The sequence below is a fragment of the Protomyctophum parallelum genome (genome assembly GCF_964188405.1).
Source record: "Protomyctophum parallelum genome assembly, chromosome: 9".
Classification (NCBI taxonomy): domain Eukaryota; kingdom Metazoa; phylum Chordata; class Actinopteri; order Myctophiformes; family Myctophidae; genus Protomyctophum; species Protomyctophum parallelum.
Window position 1 is genome coordinate 31,165,186 of NC_139706.1, and position 21,212 is coordinate 31,186,397.

At 44.3% G+C, this 21,212-nt stretch overlaps 2 protein-coding genes across 3 annotated transcripts in view; both read right to left on the reverse strand.

Annotated features, from left to right (window-relative positions):
* Nucleotides 1–397: 397 nt before the first annotated feature.
* On the reverse strand, nt 398–2,311 carry LOC310864526 (broad substrate specificity ATP-binding cassette transporter ABCG2-like; the record flags this gene model as incomplete). The annotated part of the gene is made up of 1 exon (XM_083773214.1): nt 398–2,311. One exon carries the CDS (start codon nt 2,309–2,311, stop codon nt 398–400), a length of 1,914 nt encoding a protein of 637 aa, XP_083629340.1.
* Nucleotides 2,312–5,579: 3,268 nt separating this feature from the next.
* The window catches only part of LOC310864913 (septin-4-like), a 29,130-nt gene continuing 13,497 nt past the window's right edge, over nt 5,580–21,212 (reverse strand). For both annotated transcript variants that reach the window (XM_083773749.1, XM_083773748.1), the window contains exons 2-11: nt 20,885–20,981; nt 20,650–20,736; nt 20,186–20,309; nt 19,584–19,718; nt 18,012–18,129; nt 16,410–16,511; nt 14,489–14,585; nt 14,076–14,238; nt 12,299–12,398; nt 5,580–8,762 (exon numbers count right to left, since the gene is read on the reverse strand). In XM_083773749.1, coding sequence (XP_083629875.1) covers nt 8,694–8,762; nt 12,299–12,398; nt 14,076–14,238; nt 14,489–14,585; nt 16,410–16,511; nt 18,012–18,129; nt 19,584–19,718; nt 20,186–20,309; nt 20,650–20,736; nt 20,885–20,981 — 1,092 coding nt within the window. In that variant the 3' untranslated portion in view covers nt 5,580–8,693. The remainder of the gene's footprint in view (nt 8,763–12,298; nt 12,399–14,075; nt 14,239–14,488; nt 14,586–16,409; nt 16,512–18,011; nt 18,130–19,583; nt 19,719–20,185; nt 20,310–20,649; nt 20,737–20,884; nt 20,982–21,212) is intronic.

Sequence of the window (21,212 nt, forward strand, 5' to 3'; positions counted from 1 at the left end):
TGTTCTGCTGTAGGCCTAAACAAACATTAAAAGTCCATAGAGTTGACTGCCACATGACGTCACGTTTGGTGCCATAAACAAACATTAAAAGTCTATAGACTTGGCTCTATGTTTGTCAAAAGTGCTCAAAACAAAGGATAAAAGTATTTCTGCAACCAGTGTTGAGCACCCAGTAAGTCCATAGACTTGGCTGCCATATGACGTAATCATATTCAAAATTCAATAGTCAGACAATATAGTGGTATCCCCCCTAAAAAGAAATAAAAAAAATAAGAAGATATAAAGAAAGATGAAAGATGAAAATATCAGGTTATATCTTTAATAACCTAAATCATGTATGTGTGTGTGTGTGTGTGTGTGTGTGTGTGTGTGTGTGTGTGTCAGTCAATGGGGCTTTTCAAGTAAACTTCTTCATAAAGGTAAGTTTCAGGTAGGCGATGAAGAAGAAGATGAGGGTCATGACATTCAGACCCACATGATTCTTCCACAGATCCCATGTGGTGTACCCTACTCCTAGGTAGTCCAGGTACTGTTCCCCTGTGCATATTAGGCCCTCTAGGCTCACACTGCAGTTGGTAGAGTCAGGAGAAACAGTGGCGTTGGACATCACAAGGTCCTCACAGAACTTCAAACCCACAAACTCGTTGATCTTGAGGGCAACCAGACCATAACGAGGAAGACTTATGTACTGGGCCCAGGCCAGCCAGTACTTGACGCTGGGGAGGTGCACCAGCAGACCAGAGAAGATCATCATGAAGGCGAAGGTGATGGTCATCATGACGGCTGATAGAGAGACCGTGCTCATGTCTGCTGACATGGCCATGGTCAAGGCTGCAGCGGTGTACCCCACCGCCAGCACCGTCAGTATGAAAGTGAGAAAGGCGGAAGCTGTGGCTTTCAGGCCAATCATGTAGTAGACAATACAACAGAAGATGAAGGTGGGGATGGTGCGCAAAGTGATGATGTCAGCCAGGATCTTACACAGGAAGTAAACAGACACTCTGTAGTAGCCACTGATGTATTCATGCACGAAGAGCTTCCGCTCAGTGATGAAGAGCTCAGCTGCAGACAAGGAATCGAAACACATGAAGGTGGAGATGAAGAAGAGGACTCCCATCCTGTTCTGGATCCCACTCTGGTCAACTTTGGTCTCAAAGAAGGTAGCACCCACGATGAAAGCCAGGATAATGTCCACTCCCAGCTTGGCCATTGAGATCTGCGGCTTCAACATGAGATCTTTTATGGTTCTCTTGAGCACCCAGTAGAACTGGTGACAGAAGGAGGTGTTATAGGTTATAATGCCGTACCTTGGCCGGGTGATGCACTCTTTACCCTGGGTTATACGCTCCAGCTCAGCCTGCGTATCCCTATAGTTTGAACTGTTCCTGTACTCCTCCAAAAGGCACTCTTCAATGCTCTGTACAGGGCTGCTTGACGCCTCAATATCCACTTTGTCAGAGCCCTGCATCTTGGTGATAGTGGTGACAGTAGAGTCCCCATTGATGACATCTAAAAAGAAGTCTGCTGGGTTGTTGTGAGGTTCACAGGCATAGCCAATGTTGGTGAAGTAGTCCAGAGCATTTTGTGCAGGCCCATGGTACACCATTTGGCCACCAACTAGCAAGGTCAGGCTGTCAAAAAGTCTGTAGATGGAATACCGCGGTTGGTGGATGGTCATGATGATGACGCGTCCATGACTGGCTATCTTTTTCAGCAGCAGCAGGACGGAGTTGGCAGTGCTGGCATCCAGGCCTGTGGTGGGTTCGTCTAGAAAGAGCACAGAGGGGTCACTGATCAGTTCCATGCCAATGCTAGTCCTCTTCCTCTCCCCGCCCGAGATCCCCCGTTTCAGCTGTGAGCCCACCTTGGAGTCTGCCACCTTGGTGAGTCCCAGCTCTCTGATCAGGTGATTCACACGAGCCTCCTTCTCCCCCTGAGGCACCGAGCTTGGGAGGCGCAGCTCTGCAGAGAAAAGGAGGTTCTCCCGCACCGTCAGTGTACCCATCACCACGTCATCCTGAACCACATAGCCTGAGAGACACTTGAAGTTGGGAGGCTGTGGAGCTCCGTCTATGAGAACCTCCCCAGAGAGACCTGCCGGGTCTTTCCTTGCAGCAAGAATATCCAGGAAAGAGGACTTTCCACTCCCTGTCGGTCCAAGAATAGCGTTCAGACCAGGTCTCATGATTCCACTGAGGTCCACCAGTATTTTCCTGTGTGTGGTCTTTTTGCAAATGTAGCCAGATTTAATCTCCACTTTGTACTGTATGTTGTGAAAGCTCACAGTGGAGCTAGAAGACTGCCTGGCCATCCCAACAACTGTCATGACATTAGGCAGCTTCGGGAGTAAATTTGGTCCCAGGGATCTTTCGAGAGAGAGTCAGTCATTATCTTAAGCTTGACCTCGCAGACCCCGCAGCCTTATCTGGCAAACTCCCGACCATAACCGTATATAGAGTTTTCCCAGCAGCCACGCCCAAATATGGTGTTCACCAGTAAAGACCACAGCTTCAAACACATCGCTTTAAGGTTTATATTTACAAAAATCACACCCGTATGAAGTGAGGGGCGCTAATATAGCGGCGCGCCCCTAGGCTTATACACTGACACGGAGCAAGACAGGAACGCCCAAAAACGTCACATCCGTTTTTTTACCCTGGGCAGAATTTTCTATGGCTGCCAATGCAACTTTTTCCTATCCTTAATCATATACGGACAAACATCTATGTCGATAATATTATCTAACTTGCGGAGGTAACGTGCCTTGTCCACGGGCAACAGATCTTTCAACGTATGGCATTGCAAATACGTTTGATAATCGCTACTCTGCGCAATATTGTTTTGGAAATGCCGCAAATTGCATTGCAGTGAACGAGAGCAAATCACAACTTCCCCTGGGGGTGGTGACTCCGCCCTGAATATGCGTTGTCGTGTCAGTCTATATTAAAGTCTAACTCATGTTGCTATGATTAGGTGATGTAAAACAAACAGTGACAAAACATTAAACAAACATTAAATTCTCTTTATTGTTAATTTAATGTTTGTGTTAGGGACAAGATGACGTACATTTTCCCTTCATTGTCAATTGCGTTTTTAAAACAAACATTGAACTAAAAACATTAAACCTGTGTCGTTGCTGTCCGGAGGAAACGTCATAACTCAATTTTTTAGGTTTTTGATTTTATTCCATAAATCAGTGCAGACCCTTTAGGTCCCTCAAACTGTCTGTTAAAACAGCTAACTCCACCACCTCTCTCCTTCTCATGCAAGTAATTGACAATAAAGTCACACCACCAACTTTGATGAGGCAGTATTGCATCGTTTAAAAAATATAAGGTTTTATTAATTTCCTTAAAAACGTATATTTTTAATTTTCCTTGAAAAATGAACATTTTGGATTGGCTAGCGCCCCTCAAAAATGAATGGACGACCTGTATGGAATAAATGGAACAGAGGTTGAGGTCGAATGAGATAGATAGATAGATAGATAGATAGATAGATAGATAGTGATGAAGAGGAAGATGAAGGAGGAATAGAAGAGAAAGACGAAGAATGGAGGGATGAAATGCCTACTGCTCAGTTCATTACTACTGTACTACTGTAATTAATGTATCCTCCTTGCTGACATGTTTGCACTATTGGTGAGATGCGAAAATACTTTTCGCTGTGCTGTACTTGTACTGTACATTGACAATAAATTGAATCTCATCTCATCTCAAATGCGAGGAGAGAAGGGGAGGAAGAGGAGGGATGTGGATGCAGGGGAAAGGAGGGAAGTTGGGGGCGTGGCCATGAGAGGAGGGGAGAGGAGGGGAGTTGGGGGCGTGGCCATGAGAGAGGGGAGAGGAGGGGAGTTGGGGGCGTGGCCATGAGAGGAGAGGAGAGGAGGGGAGTTGGGGGCGTGGCCATGAGAGGGTTCAGGGGAGAGGAGGGGAGTTGGGGGCGTGGCCATGAGAGGAGGGGAGAGGAGGGGAGTTGGGGGCGTGGCCATGAGAGAGGGGAGAGGAGGGGAGTTGGGGGCGTGGCCATGAGAGGGTTCAGGGGAGAGGAGGGGAGTTGGGGGCGTGGCCATGAGAGGAGGGGAGAGGAGGGGAGTTGGGGGCGTGGCCATGAGAGAGGGGAGAGGAGGGGAGTTGGGGGCGTGGCCATGAGAGGGTTCAGGGGAGAGGAGGGGAGTTGGGGGCGTGGCCATGAGAGGAGGGGAGAGGAGGGGAGTTGGGGGCGTGGCCATGAGAGAGGGGAGAGGAGGGGAGTTGGGGGCATGGCCATGAGAGAGGGGAGAGGAGGGGAGTTGGGGGCGTGGCCATGAGAGAGGGGAGAGGAGGGGAGTTGGGGGCGTGGCCATGAGAGAGGGGAGAGGAGGGGAGTTGGGGCGTGGCCATGAGAGGAGAGGAGAGGAGGGGAGTTGGGGGCGTGGCCATGAGAGGGTTCAGGGGAGAGGAGGGGAGTTGGGGGCGTGGTCATGAGAGAGGGGAGAGGAGGGGAGTTGGGGCGTGGCCATGAGAGGTGGGAGAGGAGGGAAGTTGGGGGCGTGGCCATGAGAGGGTTCAGGGGAGAGGAGGGGAGTTGGGGGCGTGGTCATGAGAGAGGGGAGAGGAGGGGAGTTGGGGCGTGGCCATGAGAGGTGGGAGAGGAGGGGAGTTGGGGGCGTGGCCATGAGAGAGGGGAGAGGAGGGGAGTTGGGGCGTGGCCATGAGAGGTGGGAGAGGAGGGGAGTTGGGGGCGTGGCCATGAGAGGTGGGGAGAGATGGGGAGTTGGGGGCGTGGCCATGAGAGGAGGGGAGTTGGGGCGTGGCCATGAGAGGTGGGAGAGGAGTTGGGGGCGTGGCCATGAGAGGTGGGGAGAGATGGGGAGTTGGGGGCGTGGCCATGAGAGGAGGGGAGTTGGGGGCGTGGCCATGAGAGAGGGGAGAGGAGGGAAGTTGGGGGCGTGGCCATGAGAGGAGGGGAGAGGAGGGGAGTTGGGGGCGTGGCCATGAGAGGGTTCCAGTGGGGCTGTCCAGCTTGTCGGTCATCGTAGACGCACGCGGTCACTCACTCCAAGGCCCTATCTGGAATCTGAAAAGAGAAAAGACTGGGAGAAAAGGAGGAGGGTCGCAATTCACTTACATCGCATTGTGTCAAATACGTTTTGTACCAGCAAAAGGTCACAAATCCATGATAAAGGACCTCGGTTTCTCTTCCTTATACTTCCTTCCTGGACTACAAGACAAGTCACAACTCCATGCAGCCTCCCCCCTCTCCACAAGGAGGGGCAGTACAGCAAAACATTGTGGTCATTGTAGGAATTTAGCAATCCAGTCAAACCATAGTCAAACACACAGACTTCATTATTTTTCCGGCCATAGGGTGCACATTCAAATTGTGCTGCTGTTATCTACTACAAATACATTAACATTGAGTGACTGCAGTTTCTTCTTTGTCCCTTTAACACAAAGACGGAATGCTAATTTGTGTCGTGTTTTATTATGGAAAAATGGTCCATTAAAACGCACGCACGCACCTCGCGCACACACACACACACACACACACACACACACACACCAAAATGAGTTGCAGAGAGGCACTTGAATGAGACATGAACTTATATTCCTCTTTTATTACAATTTTAGATCTATTATCATCATCATCATCTCTATCCACATCACATTTATAAATGTATTTATTACATAAATATATTCCAAAAAGTAACGTCAAAAAAAAAGAAATGTCATATAAAACAAGAGGGAAATAATTACCCGACTCCTTCCACTTATACTGTATCTTCTTTTATAGTCTCTAAAAGCTTAATGAAATACAGGGGAATGTAAATTACAAAAATCTTGTAAATTAAAACATAAAACATGTAGCATTGTAGCATGTAGTCATTTGAAACATCACAAATAAATGCATTTACGTAGAGATACGCAAGTGTCTGGGTGCAAAAATATCGTATGAGAGAAATTCTTTGCTATTTCTTTATTTAATATTTTTTTGCTATTTTCACTGTTATCTGGGTGCAAAAATGTATCACTTAATTACGTACGCCGAACAGCGAAATACTCGATCTACAAGCTCACAGTCACAATGCGTCGCTATTACAGTTTTGAACGTTGTCACCTAAAAAGACAAGGCGGAAATAGGGGTTGAAAGTGGTTAAATCAATCATTCTCAACTTTTTCCAGAGACAATATTCAACGTAAATTGGAAAAGTCCAGAGTCCCGAGACATCATACTACTGTATCTGTACCCAAAATGGAAGAAATAACTTATCTCAGCATCAACATGCCTTTCCTCCAAAGATATTTTAAAAACCTATTCTCTAAATGACCCCAACAACCTAAACCTAACAATCAATAAACTAACAAGCCTAAAGCAATCTAAGGAACCGTTACAACCCAGACAAAAACAACTGCTCTATAATTATTGTTGCTGCAACCTTCTAATCGTCTCAGAGAAAACAGAAGAGCCTTGTCTTATAAAAATCACAATGAGAAATCTAATAACTAACAAGCATCATTGGATGAATGCCGTCAAATCGGTCCGATGCTGTCGGATGGAGTCACAATATAATGTCTCTATGGGTACAACTCAACTTTATGTGAAGGCTTTCCTCGTAATTTAACTTAAATATAACATGCTGTAGTCGTGATCAGTGGTAAGATCCTATAGAAAGTCAAACAGAACTTCTTATATTCACACTGTCAAGCATTGAAGGGTGGACAACCTTGTGGCTTTATGCATAACTGCATAAACAAAATGTTTAAAATAATCCATTAAGTGATTTGTAAAAAGTGTATATATAATAATTGTGTTACAAAGTTAAAGCTCTACATTGTGATAATTTTTATAGTGTGTTCAGTAACAGGGTTCTACCCGTCACTCACCAGTTCTTTACTAGTCAAGCAGAAAATAAATTCTTAGTTTACCTTTTTTTTGTGTGTAAATGATCTTTGTGGGGTTCTCTTCGGGTTTACTAAAGGGGGCTCTGTTACTGAACAAACATTCATACAGTAATTATCATCAGAATATAGAGCTATTTAACACTTGTTTTAACAAAAACATAAGTCCTTGTATTACTACAGACTACAGTAAATCAAATTATCACAAAGTAGAGTAACGTCTCGATGAAAATCTACACAAAATATACACATTCATTCAGACAATAGCGTTACCAAAACAACTTACTATTGTATTCTGTGTTCTCTGACACATTAACAACTTAAGTAACAATGCCATCCAATAGCAAAACATGTTAACAAATGTAACATATATAAAATTTAAATTAATACATTATATCTGCAAGTTGACCTAGAGATAATAGTAATAAAAATAATAAAAAATAAGAATACACTTTTTTTTATGGAAGAATGTGCTTAAGAAAATGACAGGTCATGAACCTGCCATTTTGCAAGTAAACCTCATATTTGTGTGACAAAAAAAAAAAGATGTTACTAAATCAGTGGCTCTCAAACTGAGGCCCAGGGACCCCCAGAGGTCCTTGAGGAGTTACGTATCAGCAACTCCGAGTGTACAGAGAAGACAGCTGAACCCTTCACACTTCCATGATCTTTCCCTGAAAAGTCACATGTTCCCCCCTATTCGGGCACACTTTCTCCATGAAAAGCTTTGGATTCCCCACTGATTTGGCCATAGAAATTCTCAATATCGTACAATCTGTACAAATGCACGGGTCCATTTGCTTCCATTTGTAAGCTCTCAGAGTTAGGATTTCATACTGTAGATTGGGGTCCCGGAGACAGAAAATGTGATCAAATGGGGTCCCATGGCTTAATGCATACCAAACAGGGGGTCCCTTGAAATCAAAAAGTTTGAGAACCCCTGTACCAAATAATATTCAGACCTGACCACGCTGTACTCCTTCACCCATCTCACCGTTTGAGGTTGACCACACACTCACACTCAAGTGTCAACCCATTCAACGTATTTTCAAGGCATAAAATGTTCTTACTTTTGACAAGATGGCAACAAGGGAACAGCAGACTTTCTCCTGCTCTAGCTAAACCTTACCATTACTGACTGGCGTTAACAAGAGCAAATTCTGATAGTCAGGGTGGGGCGACATTTCCTGGTCAGCCCTGCTGTGGACAGTGCTGCCATGAAGTCAGAACAGAGAGGTCTGACAGCTGAAAAATGTCTCATCATCATTCGTGCTTCTCCATGCTTCCCGATACATGTCGGTTTTTGTTTTGCGTTTTTTTTCTTGTTCTTTTTTAGGAGGTGAAAGCCCAATTAAACATAGTCGTACAGGGGAGGGGGGTTGGGTTCACAACACATTGCATCTGTACGCCAAATATCTTTAGACGCAACGTGTACAGATCCCAATTTGTGGAAAGTCACAATTTTGTGCGTACCACCTATACGCTAAAAGATTATGTTTTAACACAAAATGATGTCCGTACACAAAATTGATGTCTGTTCAAATAAAGTTTAAAGGCATTTTAGTGTTGTGATCGTCCATGCACACATTCCACATATAAACTGTGATCTTATAGATTATAGATGACGCCCCGACGTACCACGAAGTATAACTTAGGCAAGAGGAGCGATGGTTGGGTGGAGACACTGTAGGAATGTAAATTGACTGGAGTGGAGGTTTCCTGGGGTTTCCTTCCCCGGTTACACAGAGACAAGCACTGAGTACTACAGTAGTATCTACTACTGTACTAGTACTACTACAGTAGTATCCTGGGTTAATAGGCTTCTTTTTGCGTATGCATCTGTTCCTGGATCTTCGTCAGCATCTCTTGCATCCGTCGCAACTATGAAAACAAGAAAAGAAAAAAAAAAGTCAATGACAGAACCACTGTGTGTGTGACACTGTAGTGTGATCAAGTATAAGGTATTCATTTACGAAGAAATTTCGAATAAGGAGGTTTCTGCCTGACAACAATGATATACACTATATGGTAAAATAAAATGATAATTGGTGCATTTCTATAGCGCTTTTATCCAAAGCGCTTTACATAGGCTAGATCACCCATTCACACACACATCCATACACCGATGGCGGAGTAAACCGAGCAAGGCACCAACCTGCACATCGGGAGCAATTAGGCGTTCAGTGTCTTGCTCAAGGACACTTCGACATCAACTCTGAGGGAGCCCGGGATCGAACTGGGAGCCTTACGGTTCCCATCCGGCCGTTCTACCGGCCACTCTACCCCTGAGCCACTGCCGCCCCATATGAAATGGCACGCCCAAATGAGGGACGCCAGGGTTCAAATGGGTAAGGATACAGATGCTGGCTGTCTGCACGAGCTTCCATTCCAAAGCTATCGTTTACACACAACTGCACAGATACAGTATCCACTATCTGCAGGGTGCACAGTCACAGCCAAGCTTTGGACAGCTGATCCTGTCGGGACAAATCGATTAGCACTCAGCGAATGAGGCCAGTCCCTCTAGGTCACGTGACCTGGCGATGCTGGCCAGAGGGATCTACAGGGTCAATGAATTTCCAATTAATGTGCATTGGATAAAACTGCAGTTGAGAGACTTTGTTTGTATAATCAATAGTGTTCTAGTGAAGATGTGGGTTTATTAAGCCATGGGTTCCTTCCTACCACACATTTCCAATGGAATTCTTTATTCAAGTTTGGAAATAGAAGCTTTAGATATTTTAACCACATGCGCAATTAGTGAGTTCACGCACGCACACATGCACGCACGCGCACATGCACACATAATGTGTTTTTATAATAGTGTTTACTTGTGTGTCAAGTATAGATGCATTGATAAGTCCTTCATGTTCATATTGATCTGTTACTGTATACAGAAACAAACTTAATAGTTACACAGGAAAAAGAAACAAATGAAGGAAAATATGACATTTATTCGTTAAAAAATAAATATAAACATAAATCTCAGATGGAGAGAAAGCAGGGACTCCCATACACAATGGGCTGGGATTATGAACCAATCTAACTCCAATCTGGATAGGATTTGGGTTGGATTTAGACATGTACTACAAGTACAGATCAGGTGTTACTAACAGATAATAGGGTAGGCCTACCGAAGTCTTAACGTGACTCGCACTACCCCTGGTTCACGGTGTCAGTATAGACCGATTCCGTAGTGGGTCTCATGGTCGCAGCCTACGTATTTCCTGTAGGCGGACTCGACATAGCTGCGGGAGTAAAACCCTCACCAGGCGCACCTCTTCCACTACAGTGAACGGCAGAGTGACTGATGTTAGTTTGCCTCAAACTTTACTCCTTTACCTGCTTTTTTACTAACACTAACATTACAAAGATGCCCAGAACATCGAGATGAACCTGTGTAGTTTATGGCTGCTCCAACAGTAGTGGCAACATAAAAAATAAAATAAAACGGAATGTCAAAATATCCACCGTGGTGGCTGAGGCCAGAGCCATTGAGTAATGGTTGAGACAAAGCAGTGAAAGATACATAACGCCAGTCTTACCCAATACCAAATATTTCTGTTTTATTAACACAAGGCTGCTGTACTTTATACCTCATACTTTAAATGCTTAGTATGAGGTATAAAATACAGCAGCCTTGTGTTCATAAAACAGAAAGATTGGGTATTGGGTAAGACTGAAATTATGTATCTTGCAGGATTCTTCACTGCTTTGTCTCAACCATTACTCAATGGCTCTGGTCTCAGCCATCGTGGTGGATATTAGACATTCCGTTTTATTTTATTTGTTATGTTGCCACTACTGTTGGAGCAGCCATAAACTACACAGGTTAATCTCGATGTTCTGGGCATCTTTGTAATGTTAGTGTTAGTAAAAAAGCAGGTAAAGGAGTAAAGTTTGAGGCAGTCACTCTGCCGTTCACTGTAGTGGAAGAGGTGCGCCTGGTGAGGGTTTTACCCCCGCAGCTACGTCGAGTCCGCCTATAGGAAATACGTAGGCTGCGACCATGAAACCGGTACGGAATCGGTCTATAGCACTGTGACCCAGAGGGATAGCACCCTCTAGTGCACTGGTGTCAGTATAGCACTGTGACCCAGAGGGATATCACCCTCTAGTGCACTGGTGTCAGTATAGCACTGTGACCCAGAGGGAAAGCGCCCTCTAGTGCACTGGTGTCAGTATAGCACTGTGACCCAGAGGGATAGCGCCCTCTAGTGCACTGGTGTCAGTATAGCACTGTGACCCAGAGGGAAAGCGCCCTCTAGTGCACTGGTGTCAGTATAGCACTGTGACCCAGAGGGAAAGCGCCCTCTAGTGCACTGGTGTCAGTATAGCACTGTGACCCAGAGGGAAAGCGCCCTCTAGTGCACTGGTGTCAGTATAGCACTGTGACCCAGAGGGATAGCGCCCTCTAGTGCACTGGTGTCAGACTTCGACGCTCTACGAAGCTTATTTAATGTCTAGAGTAGCAGTTGAGTACTAGCAGTTGAGTACCGGTATAAAATAAATAAATAAAACTGAATATGGATGGACACATAAAGCTGTATTATAATACGATTAATATCATAACTTAAGTGAAATCAAACAACAGTCTATGCAGGGGTCTGTTTATATATAACCTACAAACTGTATAATGTATAATGAATCTGGATTTGATTGTATGTGTTGACTTTGCTTATTGTAAGTCGCTTATTGTAACTAGCACTGGATAAATGCCTAAATTGTATAGATTGTATTCCTACAGTGGTCTGTTTATATATAACGTGCACTGTTACCACTACAATGGTCTGTTTAAGACAGACGACCCTATTGGTTCCTCTGTCTATACCGTCTATACAGTAACAGACGACCCTATTGGGTCCTCTGTCCAGAACAACCCGGCCGTCACCACTGCTTCCTAAATCATCCTAGCCATGAGCGAGACACCCACAACTCTTCTTCTAGGGTCCAATCATGCTTTTTAGGGGAATGGTGGGCATGTTCTGTTATGTATCTTTACTGCTAAGCACTGCCTCACTGTGGCCTCTAAACGTATTTACGTATGATCTGTTAATCAGTGACGTACAATCCAGTGGTTCTCAACGTGGGGTCCAGAGGGTTTATAGTTAAAACCCAAATGGACCCTTACAGGTACCTCTGAGAGTGTACAAATGGACCCTTCCGGGTCCATTTCGTTCCATTTGTACACTCTCAAGAGTTATGGGGGTCCTGGGCCCAAACTGGGGCTCCTCTTTTGAGAACCACTGGGCCAATCAGGAGGCTTGGGGCTCGCAGGGCTTAGGCCCAGTGTCGGCCTGATGCTCGGAGTGACGCCGGGCCTCATGGTCATCGTGGTGAGCCTGACTGTGATCATGATGTTCACCACCATCATCGTGGTGGCGCTTTGCGTCCTGCTCGAGCTCGGCGTGCCGTACCTCCTCGTCTTTCTCTTTGATGAGTTTCTCCGTTTCGCTGTCGGCCACACCAGGCACCATGGGGATGGGGAAGTCCGTGCCGCTCTCCCTGGTCAGCTTACTGCACACAGATACACACGCACACTTGATATTTGTAGTAGATCTCAGCAACATTTAATGTAAAATGAACTTGTGCAATTGTTGAATTTATTCTATAAATAAACGTGAACGCCAAGGACGTTTCAAAGCTGTAGAGAGATGAGATCACTATCACTTTTAAAGCTACAATATATACGTTTTATGTGCGTTGTCTTCCATTGGAAAGAGGTAATAAAACACAATGGTCAAAAATTAAGGCCCGGCCCTAACTGGGCCCTAACTGATCAGGCCCTAGGCCCGGCCCGGACTGACTAATTAGCATAGATTTTAGGCCCGACCCGGCCCTAAAACGTTGTGTTGGGTCGGGCCTGGTCGGGTTTGTACAGGATTTGAGAACTCTACACAGAGAAAAAGTGAAACGCCAGTCAGGACCATCTTCATAATAGATAAATACACAAACAGACAGAACAGAACTATTATTTTTATTATTCTAAACAAATTAAATATATATATATTTTTTCTTTCATGGAGCCCCAGACCCGGCCCTACTGATTAGCATACTATTTAGGCCTGGCCCGGCCCTAAAATGTCGGGTCGGGTCGGGCCTGGTCGGGTTCGGGCAGAGTTTGAGAACTCTAACGTATATATGAATAGAGACGGCACCCGAGTTCTCCTCCCATCCACTTGCATTAAGTTGCTCTAAAGCGCATGAGGCGATTTCACTTCTCCTTCTGGGTAGGAACAGAGTGCATTCTGGGATGGATTTTCCCCAAACACATGAACGCACTGCCGTTGACTATCATTGCACGCGTTCACGTATGAAACAGCGTTCACGTGTCATCGTGAATGTGCACAATGATAGTCAGCGGACCAGCGCGTTCATGTGTTTGGACCCACGCTGCAATACCAAATTCGGCCACTATGTCCATTTCTCCTCAGGGTTTCCTCCGGGTGCCGTCTCTATTCATATATACTCTAAGGTAGGGAGACCACCTCCACCAGTGCAGATTAACTAGTTATAAGTTATAAGTAAATGACACAAAGCTTTATTAGATATGTGTCTTTAATTTAGACATAATATCACTTCAGTCAGAACTCAAGAAGGATGTAATATATATATTTATTGAATATAGATGAGCAATGCAGTATATTTATTAAGGTTTAGCGATGTATTGGATCTGCTTTTTAGGTACTCAGATCAAGTGCATCAGTCCCGGCCATAGGGACTCCGAATCCCCCGTACCTAAACAGTTAAGTATAGATCCAAAATGACAGGTGGTAGCTGGGGTGGAGGTGTGTGCGCAGCAGGTTTGTATACAGCGGCACGCTGATACAGCAGCAGTAGTAGAATTGAGCACAGGTTTGTATACAGCGGCACGCTGAAACAGCAGCAGCAAGCAAGCAAGCAGGCAGAGGAATGCAAACCTCCGGTTAAAGTAGCCGGTATGAAGATGGAGTGAGTGTGTGATTGGCTGAGTGAATCATGTGAATGAGAGAGTGATGCTGAGGCGGCCCAATTAACGGCCGGCAGCAACTGCACTGAGGTTCCCTGACTGAACTTGCTCTGCGCATGTTTACGACAGGCACAAATGCTCATAACTGGGATGTTTTCACCAATTTAAATATATCAGTAGGCAATTTGCTTTAGCTTTGTTGTGTATGGTACGCAGAATAATGCAGTTGTTTGCATGAATCATACTTGCGCTTGCGTTCCTTCACCACCATGCGGGTCATGCTCTGGATGCACTGGGCCCGGTAGTTCTCGTAGTGAGTCTCCCGCGTCACGTCCTTCAGGTCCTGCATGTGCGTCCGGACCAGCATGTTCCTCAGCTTGACGAAGTCACAGTGAGACGAGTTCTCCACTGTCAAACACAACATGACAGAGACAGACCGTTAACCGAGCCTATGTGAACAGGAGGGTGACGACTTAAATTATACACTGTCGCGGCTCCCTATAATTGATCTTTAAACTGCGCTGGAGTAGGTATAATTGTAGTTTAAACAATGAAGGCCCCTTTAAGTGTTTAAAAATGCACCACACTGATCTTGAAGAGCTGCTTGGTGTGATACATCATAGAACAACATGCAAAATGACAACAAAGCCTGCAGTACCTTCAACTATCCCCCAGGGGTACAGACGGCCTCGAACCCTCTTCCCTTTGGCTTCCACCACTGTGTTGCTGCCAATCACTGCAAACGGAATGCTGTCCTGGTGAAGAGAAGAGAAATCAAATGTATGTTTCTCATGCCTTTTCCCTCAACTCCAGGTCACTAATTATCTTTCTCCACCAAGCCAAAGGGCAAAGGGTGCAAATTATGTTTTTTCTCTCTAGTGTTTTTGTTTGTTTGTCTGCAGTAAATCTTGCAGAAATCAGTCACAAATGTTAAATTGCTTTTGGAGGAACAGGGACTGAAAAGAGGGGAGGGGTCTTCTTGGCAGGCGTTTTTTTCAACGGAATACACTAAATGGATTATGGAATACATGCTTTGTACATTAATGCCCTACCGACTTCATCATACAAGAGTGTCACACAAAAGTAATGAAAATAGCAGATCTACATATTTCACTAGTTTTTTTTTTAACATAATAAAAAGGGGAACCGTTTTGCACAGTTTCTAACTGTCAGCAACAATACAGTATAAATGTTTTCCTTCTCCACACTCCGGGCTCCGGAGTAATTCAAGTAACTGCCATCGCTTCAAAATGATGCTGACTGACCAAGGAGCTCAGTCAGCAAATGTGACTGATTTGGAACGGATGTCAATGGGGCTCGCTGATAGGGCAATAAACCCATGAATTACAAGCGTGCAAATGGCTTCCCACATGAAGAAGAACGAATACATGAAGAATTCAAGATAGAATTCATTTCCCAGCTGATTCCTCACAGCTCACGTATTCCTCCAGGGCAAATTCACTAAGCCTGGGCAATCACAGAGCTCCTTATGTTCCTATACATAACCCCAGATAAACATATATACTTTAGAAGCTCCGCCCTGAAAATGACGATGAGTTTGATGCATTAAAGGGACATTTCACAGCTGGAAACTGCAGTCACTCAATGTTAATAGTATTCAAAGTAGATAACAGTAGCACAATTTGAAATGTGTTTATTTATTGAAAAATAATGTAGTCTGTGTGTTTGACTAGCCTGGCCCAGTCAGCGTGCTTTATTGTCTAGAGGGGCGGGCGCGCATGGAGCAAGCGCTGGAGAAATATTGGTTCACCAATAATTGGTGCACTGCTTCTCCTTGTGGAGAGGGGGAGGGCTGTCTGAGACAACATGTAGTCCAGGAAGGAAGTGAGACCAGTGCCTGTGACATCACAGGCACTTTGAAATACTAAAATATTTAAAAACACATATTACGCACAAAGAAACCCCCAGGAAAGTTCTTATTGTGTCCTAGACATCATTAAAATAAGATCTGGTTGCAAAAGGGGTGAAGAAGTAATGTGCAAACTAAATATTTACCTCCCACTCTCTTCCATTCTGTGTAAGTGAATGCTTCCTATGGTGAAGCAAATTCCAATCTTCTTCGTGTGGAGTTCAAACCTTGACTCCACCTAGCAAAGAAGTATGTGTAATTGTTATTGGCCTACGACATACCGCATATGTCGGGAGCCAGTGGCTTCCGACATACGTGGTAACACTAACACTAACCCGTGGCTCCCGACATGTGTGGCAGGTTAAAACTAACCCGTAGCTTCCTGTGAGGGAGGTTAGGTTTAGGGTTTGGGTTTTGGGTTTTGGGTAGGGACGGTGTCGGACTAATGCCTGTCAGACTGTTGGTTGGCTTAAAGAGTCTCTTTCTGTGTCTCCTATTGACAGATGACCCGTCATCAACTTATTGGCACTGGAATGCGACAAAAACGAATTAATTCAAGGCTTCACGGTGAGCGACACACACAGCCACAATACTAAAGGGAGTCGAGAACCAGTACCACCCACTTCCAAAACAAATATGGGTGGATTCTCCTTTTAAAGCACTGCCACCAAAGCGTGGAATGCCCTGACAGTAGGTGTCCGGGTCTCACTTTTAGCTCCTGGTCTTGCTGCTTGAAGTCCTCGTCCTCATCAGAGTCACAGTCGGGGAACTGGTAGATCTTGATGCCGTACTCCTCGATCTCCTCCCGGATCTGCAAGGACACCAAGGTATTAAAGGTGGTTGCAAACCGGTGCGGTTTTTCCACTGCGTTTTGAGGGTCCGAACGTAGTAGGCTATCACTAGTTAAAATAATAAATCTTTACACCCCGCTAGACCCTTTTTACAGCTGCGTAAAACAGATACAATTGGTTCAACCGGTCCGAAAAAACTTTATACGGACGGAATATTCGGCGGCAGTGTGCAAACGTGATTGACATAAAGTGAACATATAGGTGACATAAAGGTGTTTTTTCTGTAGGGATGTCCAGATCGGATCAGGTGATCGGAAATCGGAGCCGATCATGTCATTTTCAAATGATCGGGAGAAATAAATCGGAGATTTTCTTTTTTTATTTCAATAAAATAGTGTGTCTAAATAGGATTGTGTCTAATGTAAATCTCAAAGACAGATGTATACACAATGATATTTTGTGAAAACTGTCATGTTTATGCTAGATCATGTTTGTCCTCCTGGGGCACTAGTTCCAGCAGTGGCAAACACTAGTAGGCCTACTATCTATCTCTGAATGATAGCCAAAGCCATGCAAACAGTGTTTTCCCTACAAGAGTTTTAACTTTGACTTCAGTTCCATAAGCTGTAGTTGCAAGATTCACTCAATCTAATTAACCAATACATCATTATTTTTTGCTATGATTCCCTGCTTTCATATGACTAGAGTGACATACATTTCTCACATGGCATAAGTGTTGTATAAAATATAAAGATCGGATCGGGAAAAATCGGTAATCGGCATGTCTTAAAATCAAATGATCGGAATCGGATCGGGAGCAAAAAAATGTGATCGGGATATCCCTAGTTTTTTGTGTTTAGTTTTTTTTTACGTCTCCCAAAATTCACTCCGATATTCGGCCGAAAAAACGCACCAGTGTACAAACACCTTTAGATTAGAAAAGTTTTTGCGGCCCACCCATCAACACTACATGTTCACTATATGCAACAGAACACCTGTGTAGATCAGGGATTCTCAACCGATGAATGAATTTGGATTCATTTTACACTCTCAAGAGTTATGAGCGTCTATTTGGTTACCAACTCTCCATCAATTAGACCGCCTTACACTTGTGCCCCCGATTGAACCTGTATAACTGTCGCCTGACAGCCCAACCTGTCTTGTCTGGATGATGTTTGTGACCATGATCTATGTATATTGACTATATTGGAGTTTTTATTTTATTTTTTATATATTGTTTTTATTGTTTTGTTGTGCTTTGAATGTTCTTTGGTTGTCTTGATTTGGAGTTTGTGTTTTGTTATTGTGTGTGTTTTAGTTTCTTTTTGTATTTGTCACTCTGTTTTTATTTCTGAATTTACTTCTATTTGTAAAAAAAACTAAAAATGAATAAACAGAACATTAAAAAAAAAAAAAAAACTCTCCATCAATTAGCTGGGGACCACCTGAAATCCCCTCAAGGACCACTGGTTGAAAACCACAGGTGTAGATGGAACATGTCTGATTTGCAGCAGCCTTGCCTTGATTTTCTTCTTCTTGACCTCAGTCGGGGTGAGTGTGTCTGCCTTGGCCAAGATAGGCACGATGTTGACCTTCTCGTGGAGGGCTTTCATGAACTCCACATCCAGCGGTCGCAAACTGTCACATACAAGAGACACAATAAGACATCATAGCGCCATCATCAACGCACAACGTTTGCATGCGTATATAGTAGGCTATTGAAAAATGCGTGCTGGGTTTTCTAGGGGGTAAAGAACGGTTATGGGGAAAATGTGATTTCAGCCTTTGGTGACTTTTGCAATTGGTTTTGTTACAAGTTTAAAATGTGGTGACCCAATAGCCACATGAGCTCTAATGTGTGTCTCTCTCTCTCTCTCTCTCTCTGCACAGTATCTGTCCTATAAAGGGTCAGAAACAGCCCCCAGACAGTCATGGTTACAAGAGAGAATTATGGCCCACATGCCTCAGTGCTTTCAGCATTCTGCAAATGTGGGGCGGCGGCTGTGGCTCAGGGGTAGAGTGGATGGTAACCGCAAGGTTGCCAGTTCGAACCCGGGCTCCCCCAGAGTTAGTGTCGAAGTGTCCTTGAGCAAGACACTGAACCCCTAATTGCTCCTGATGTGCTGGTTGGTGCCTTGCATGGTTTCCGCCGCCATCGCTGTATGAATGTGTGTGTGAATGGGTGAATGTAATGTATAATCTATGTAAAGCCCCTTGGATAAAGGCGCTATATAAATGCACCATTAACCATTTAGCATTCCTTAAAGACTGCTGAAATCTCCCTCCCGTTAGCAGAGTTGTATAGACACCCCGTTTAAAAATAATCTACATAGAGTAGACCAATCCTTCTGATCACCTTGTTCATTCATCTCACATCTTGGGTATGAATAACACATTTGCAAGCGTGCATTGTTGGATTTATACCACACAACCCTCTGTTGAAGGCTAGCCTATGATTGCAATGTACAGTATGTCACCCTTCATGAGTGTGTGACTGTGTGTTCCATGACTGGCCACCAGAGGGAGCTCTTTCATGACTAATACTGTAGTGGTCACATTGGGGATAAACGCAGTGCACGCATGCGCACATCATGCACAAAGTGCACTAAAAAGTACCACATCAGCGTTTAGTCCTAATGACTGGTGAGTATTGCAGCAGATGGAAGTCTCCCTGGCCTGGAGGAAGGACAGAGTGCCTTTAACTCCAGAGTACTAGTGCTGCTGCTGCTGCTTAAGAATGCATGGGACTGAATACATAGGTACATCAGGTACATCAGGCTAATGTACTTTGCCGTTTGATGATGCCCCATACAGGATAACAGTTGAATACAGCAGCTTTTCAGTGAACTTATGTCAAGACCAGCTAGGGGTCTTCACTGTTTTTTATGGCCAAGGACCCCTCAACTGAGAGAGAAGCAGGGACCCACCACTTGTTCAGTTGTATAAAATTGTGTTGCAGATTAAACCTTTTCATACATTTCATAGATAGACTTGTTTAGAGCACTGTCAGTGTATTTTAAGACAGAGGCAACCTCTGCTGATGACTAGAAAGCAACATTAGCTGTGTGTGTGTGTGTGTGTGTCATACATACCCGTGTCCAAAGGGTGAGATGAAGTAGAGACAGCAGTGCACGCGGTTATCCTGGATGTTCTTGCGGTTGAGGCCACTCTCGTCCCTGAAGTACTGTTCAAACTGCTGGTCAATGTAGTCCGCCACCGACTTCCAGCTGGGACACACAAAACACAGAGACAATCATGAATGAAATACAACAATGAAATATTTGTCGAATTAGCTTCTTCGATTTGTTTTCTTTCTTTGTTTCCGCAATAATAAATTATAATAATATGATTTGGGAGCCATTTATTACGTGATTTCCGACATGTATAATGTTCGGGAACCGTACCCACATTCTTCATGTGGGTACGGTTTATTTGAAGCATTTCATGTTGGATGGTGAGCTATAGTATGAGCTGAGCAATATATGTTCAGACTGGTAGCCCAAATCAGATTTTTGGCCCATCCCGATTTATTTTAATCAACTCTGAACAGCAAAAAACAACAACATGATCTTGACATGACGTTTGACTCGTAACGTATAGATCTGACACGGTTAAAACATATTGGTGCTACGAAGTATAGGGGTACATCACACACATTAGGACTGTGTGTGATGCGTGCGCGTATGGATCTTACCATTCAGTGTTGTTCACAGCGTCCCCGAAACCTGGCGTGTCCACGATGGTGAGCTTCAGCTTGACGCCTTTCTCCTCGATGTCCACTGTGTGTTTGGTGATCTCTACTGTCTGAGTGATTCGCTCTACAGGGGGAGAGGAGGACACACACCATTGGTTTACCAAAAGCATTTAAACAATCATCGTTGTCGTTTTGCAGAAACTTCTCCATATAACATATGTTTATTTTTCCCTACGCCTACGTGATCATACAACAGCGTCACACAACAGCATCAAAAGCTCAAAAGGCTGTGCAAAGATGCACGTTTCAAGCTTGAAGAACAGTAACAGTTTTGGACATATGAGGTTTCCAACCGACAGAGACAAAATGCTTTTTGTAAAAAAAACAAATACATGAAACATTCAGGTTTGTGAAAGTGTGAAGAAATGGTATCAAAGCTAATGAAAGGACACACTAGCACACACCTTCAGCATTGAGAAGTTTCCTGTCCTTGTAAAGATCTGTGAGAAACAGGCTGTTGACCAGAGTGGACTTTCCAAGACCTGACTCTCCTTTGAAAAATAAAAAGGAAACAACGGAGAGAAAACATAGATTTGAGACCCTGGAATGCAGGATAATTGTATGAATGAATTGTATGAATTCCACTAATAACTAATGACCAATGATATTCTATGGTTATGCGGTTATACTATAACTCACCTGCGACCATGAGAGTGAAATCAAAGCCCTTCTTGACAGATTTGCGGTGCACCTGGTTTGGCAGTGTGGCGAAACCCACATATTCCTTGTCCAGGTCCTGGAAAACATAAAACAGACAAAACACAGGGAGCAGGTCGGTCAATAATCACCATTAGAAGAAAGCTTTTAATCCCCATATGGCTGAGCGGAGTCCCTCAGGGCTCTCTGCCACAGTCTGCCAGTGTCTTTTCGGTTTTTGCTCTACATAAATATCTTCACTGAAAATTGCTGAAAATTTGTTGTGAAATGGTCGATCGGCTATTTTCTGCGAATGTTTCCACTCAGAGGG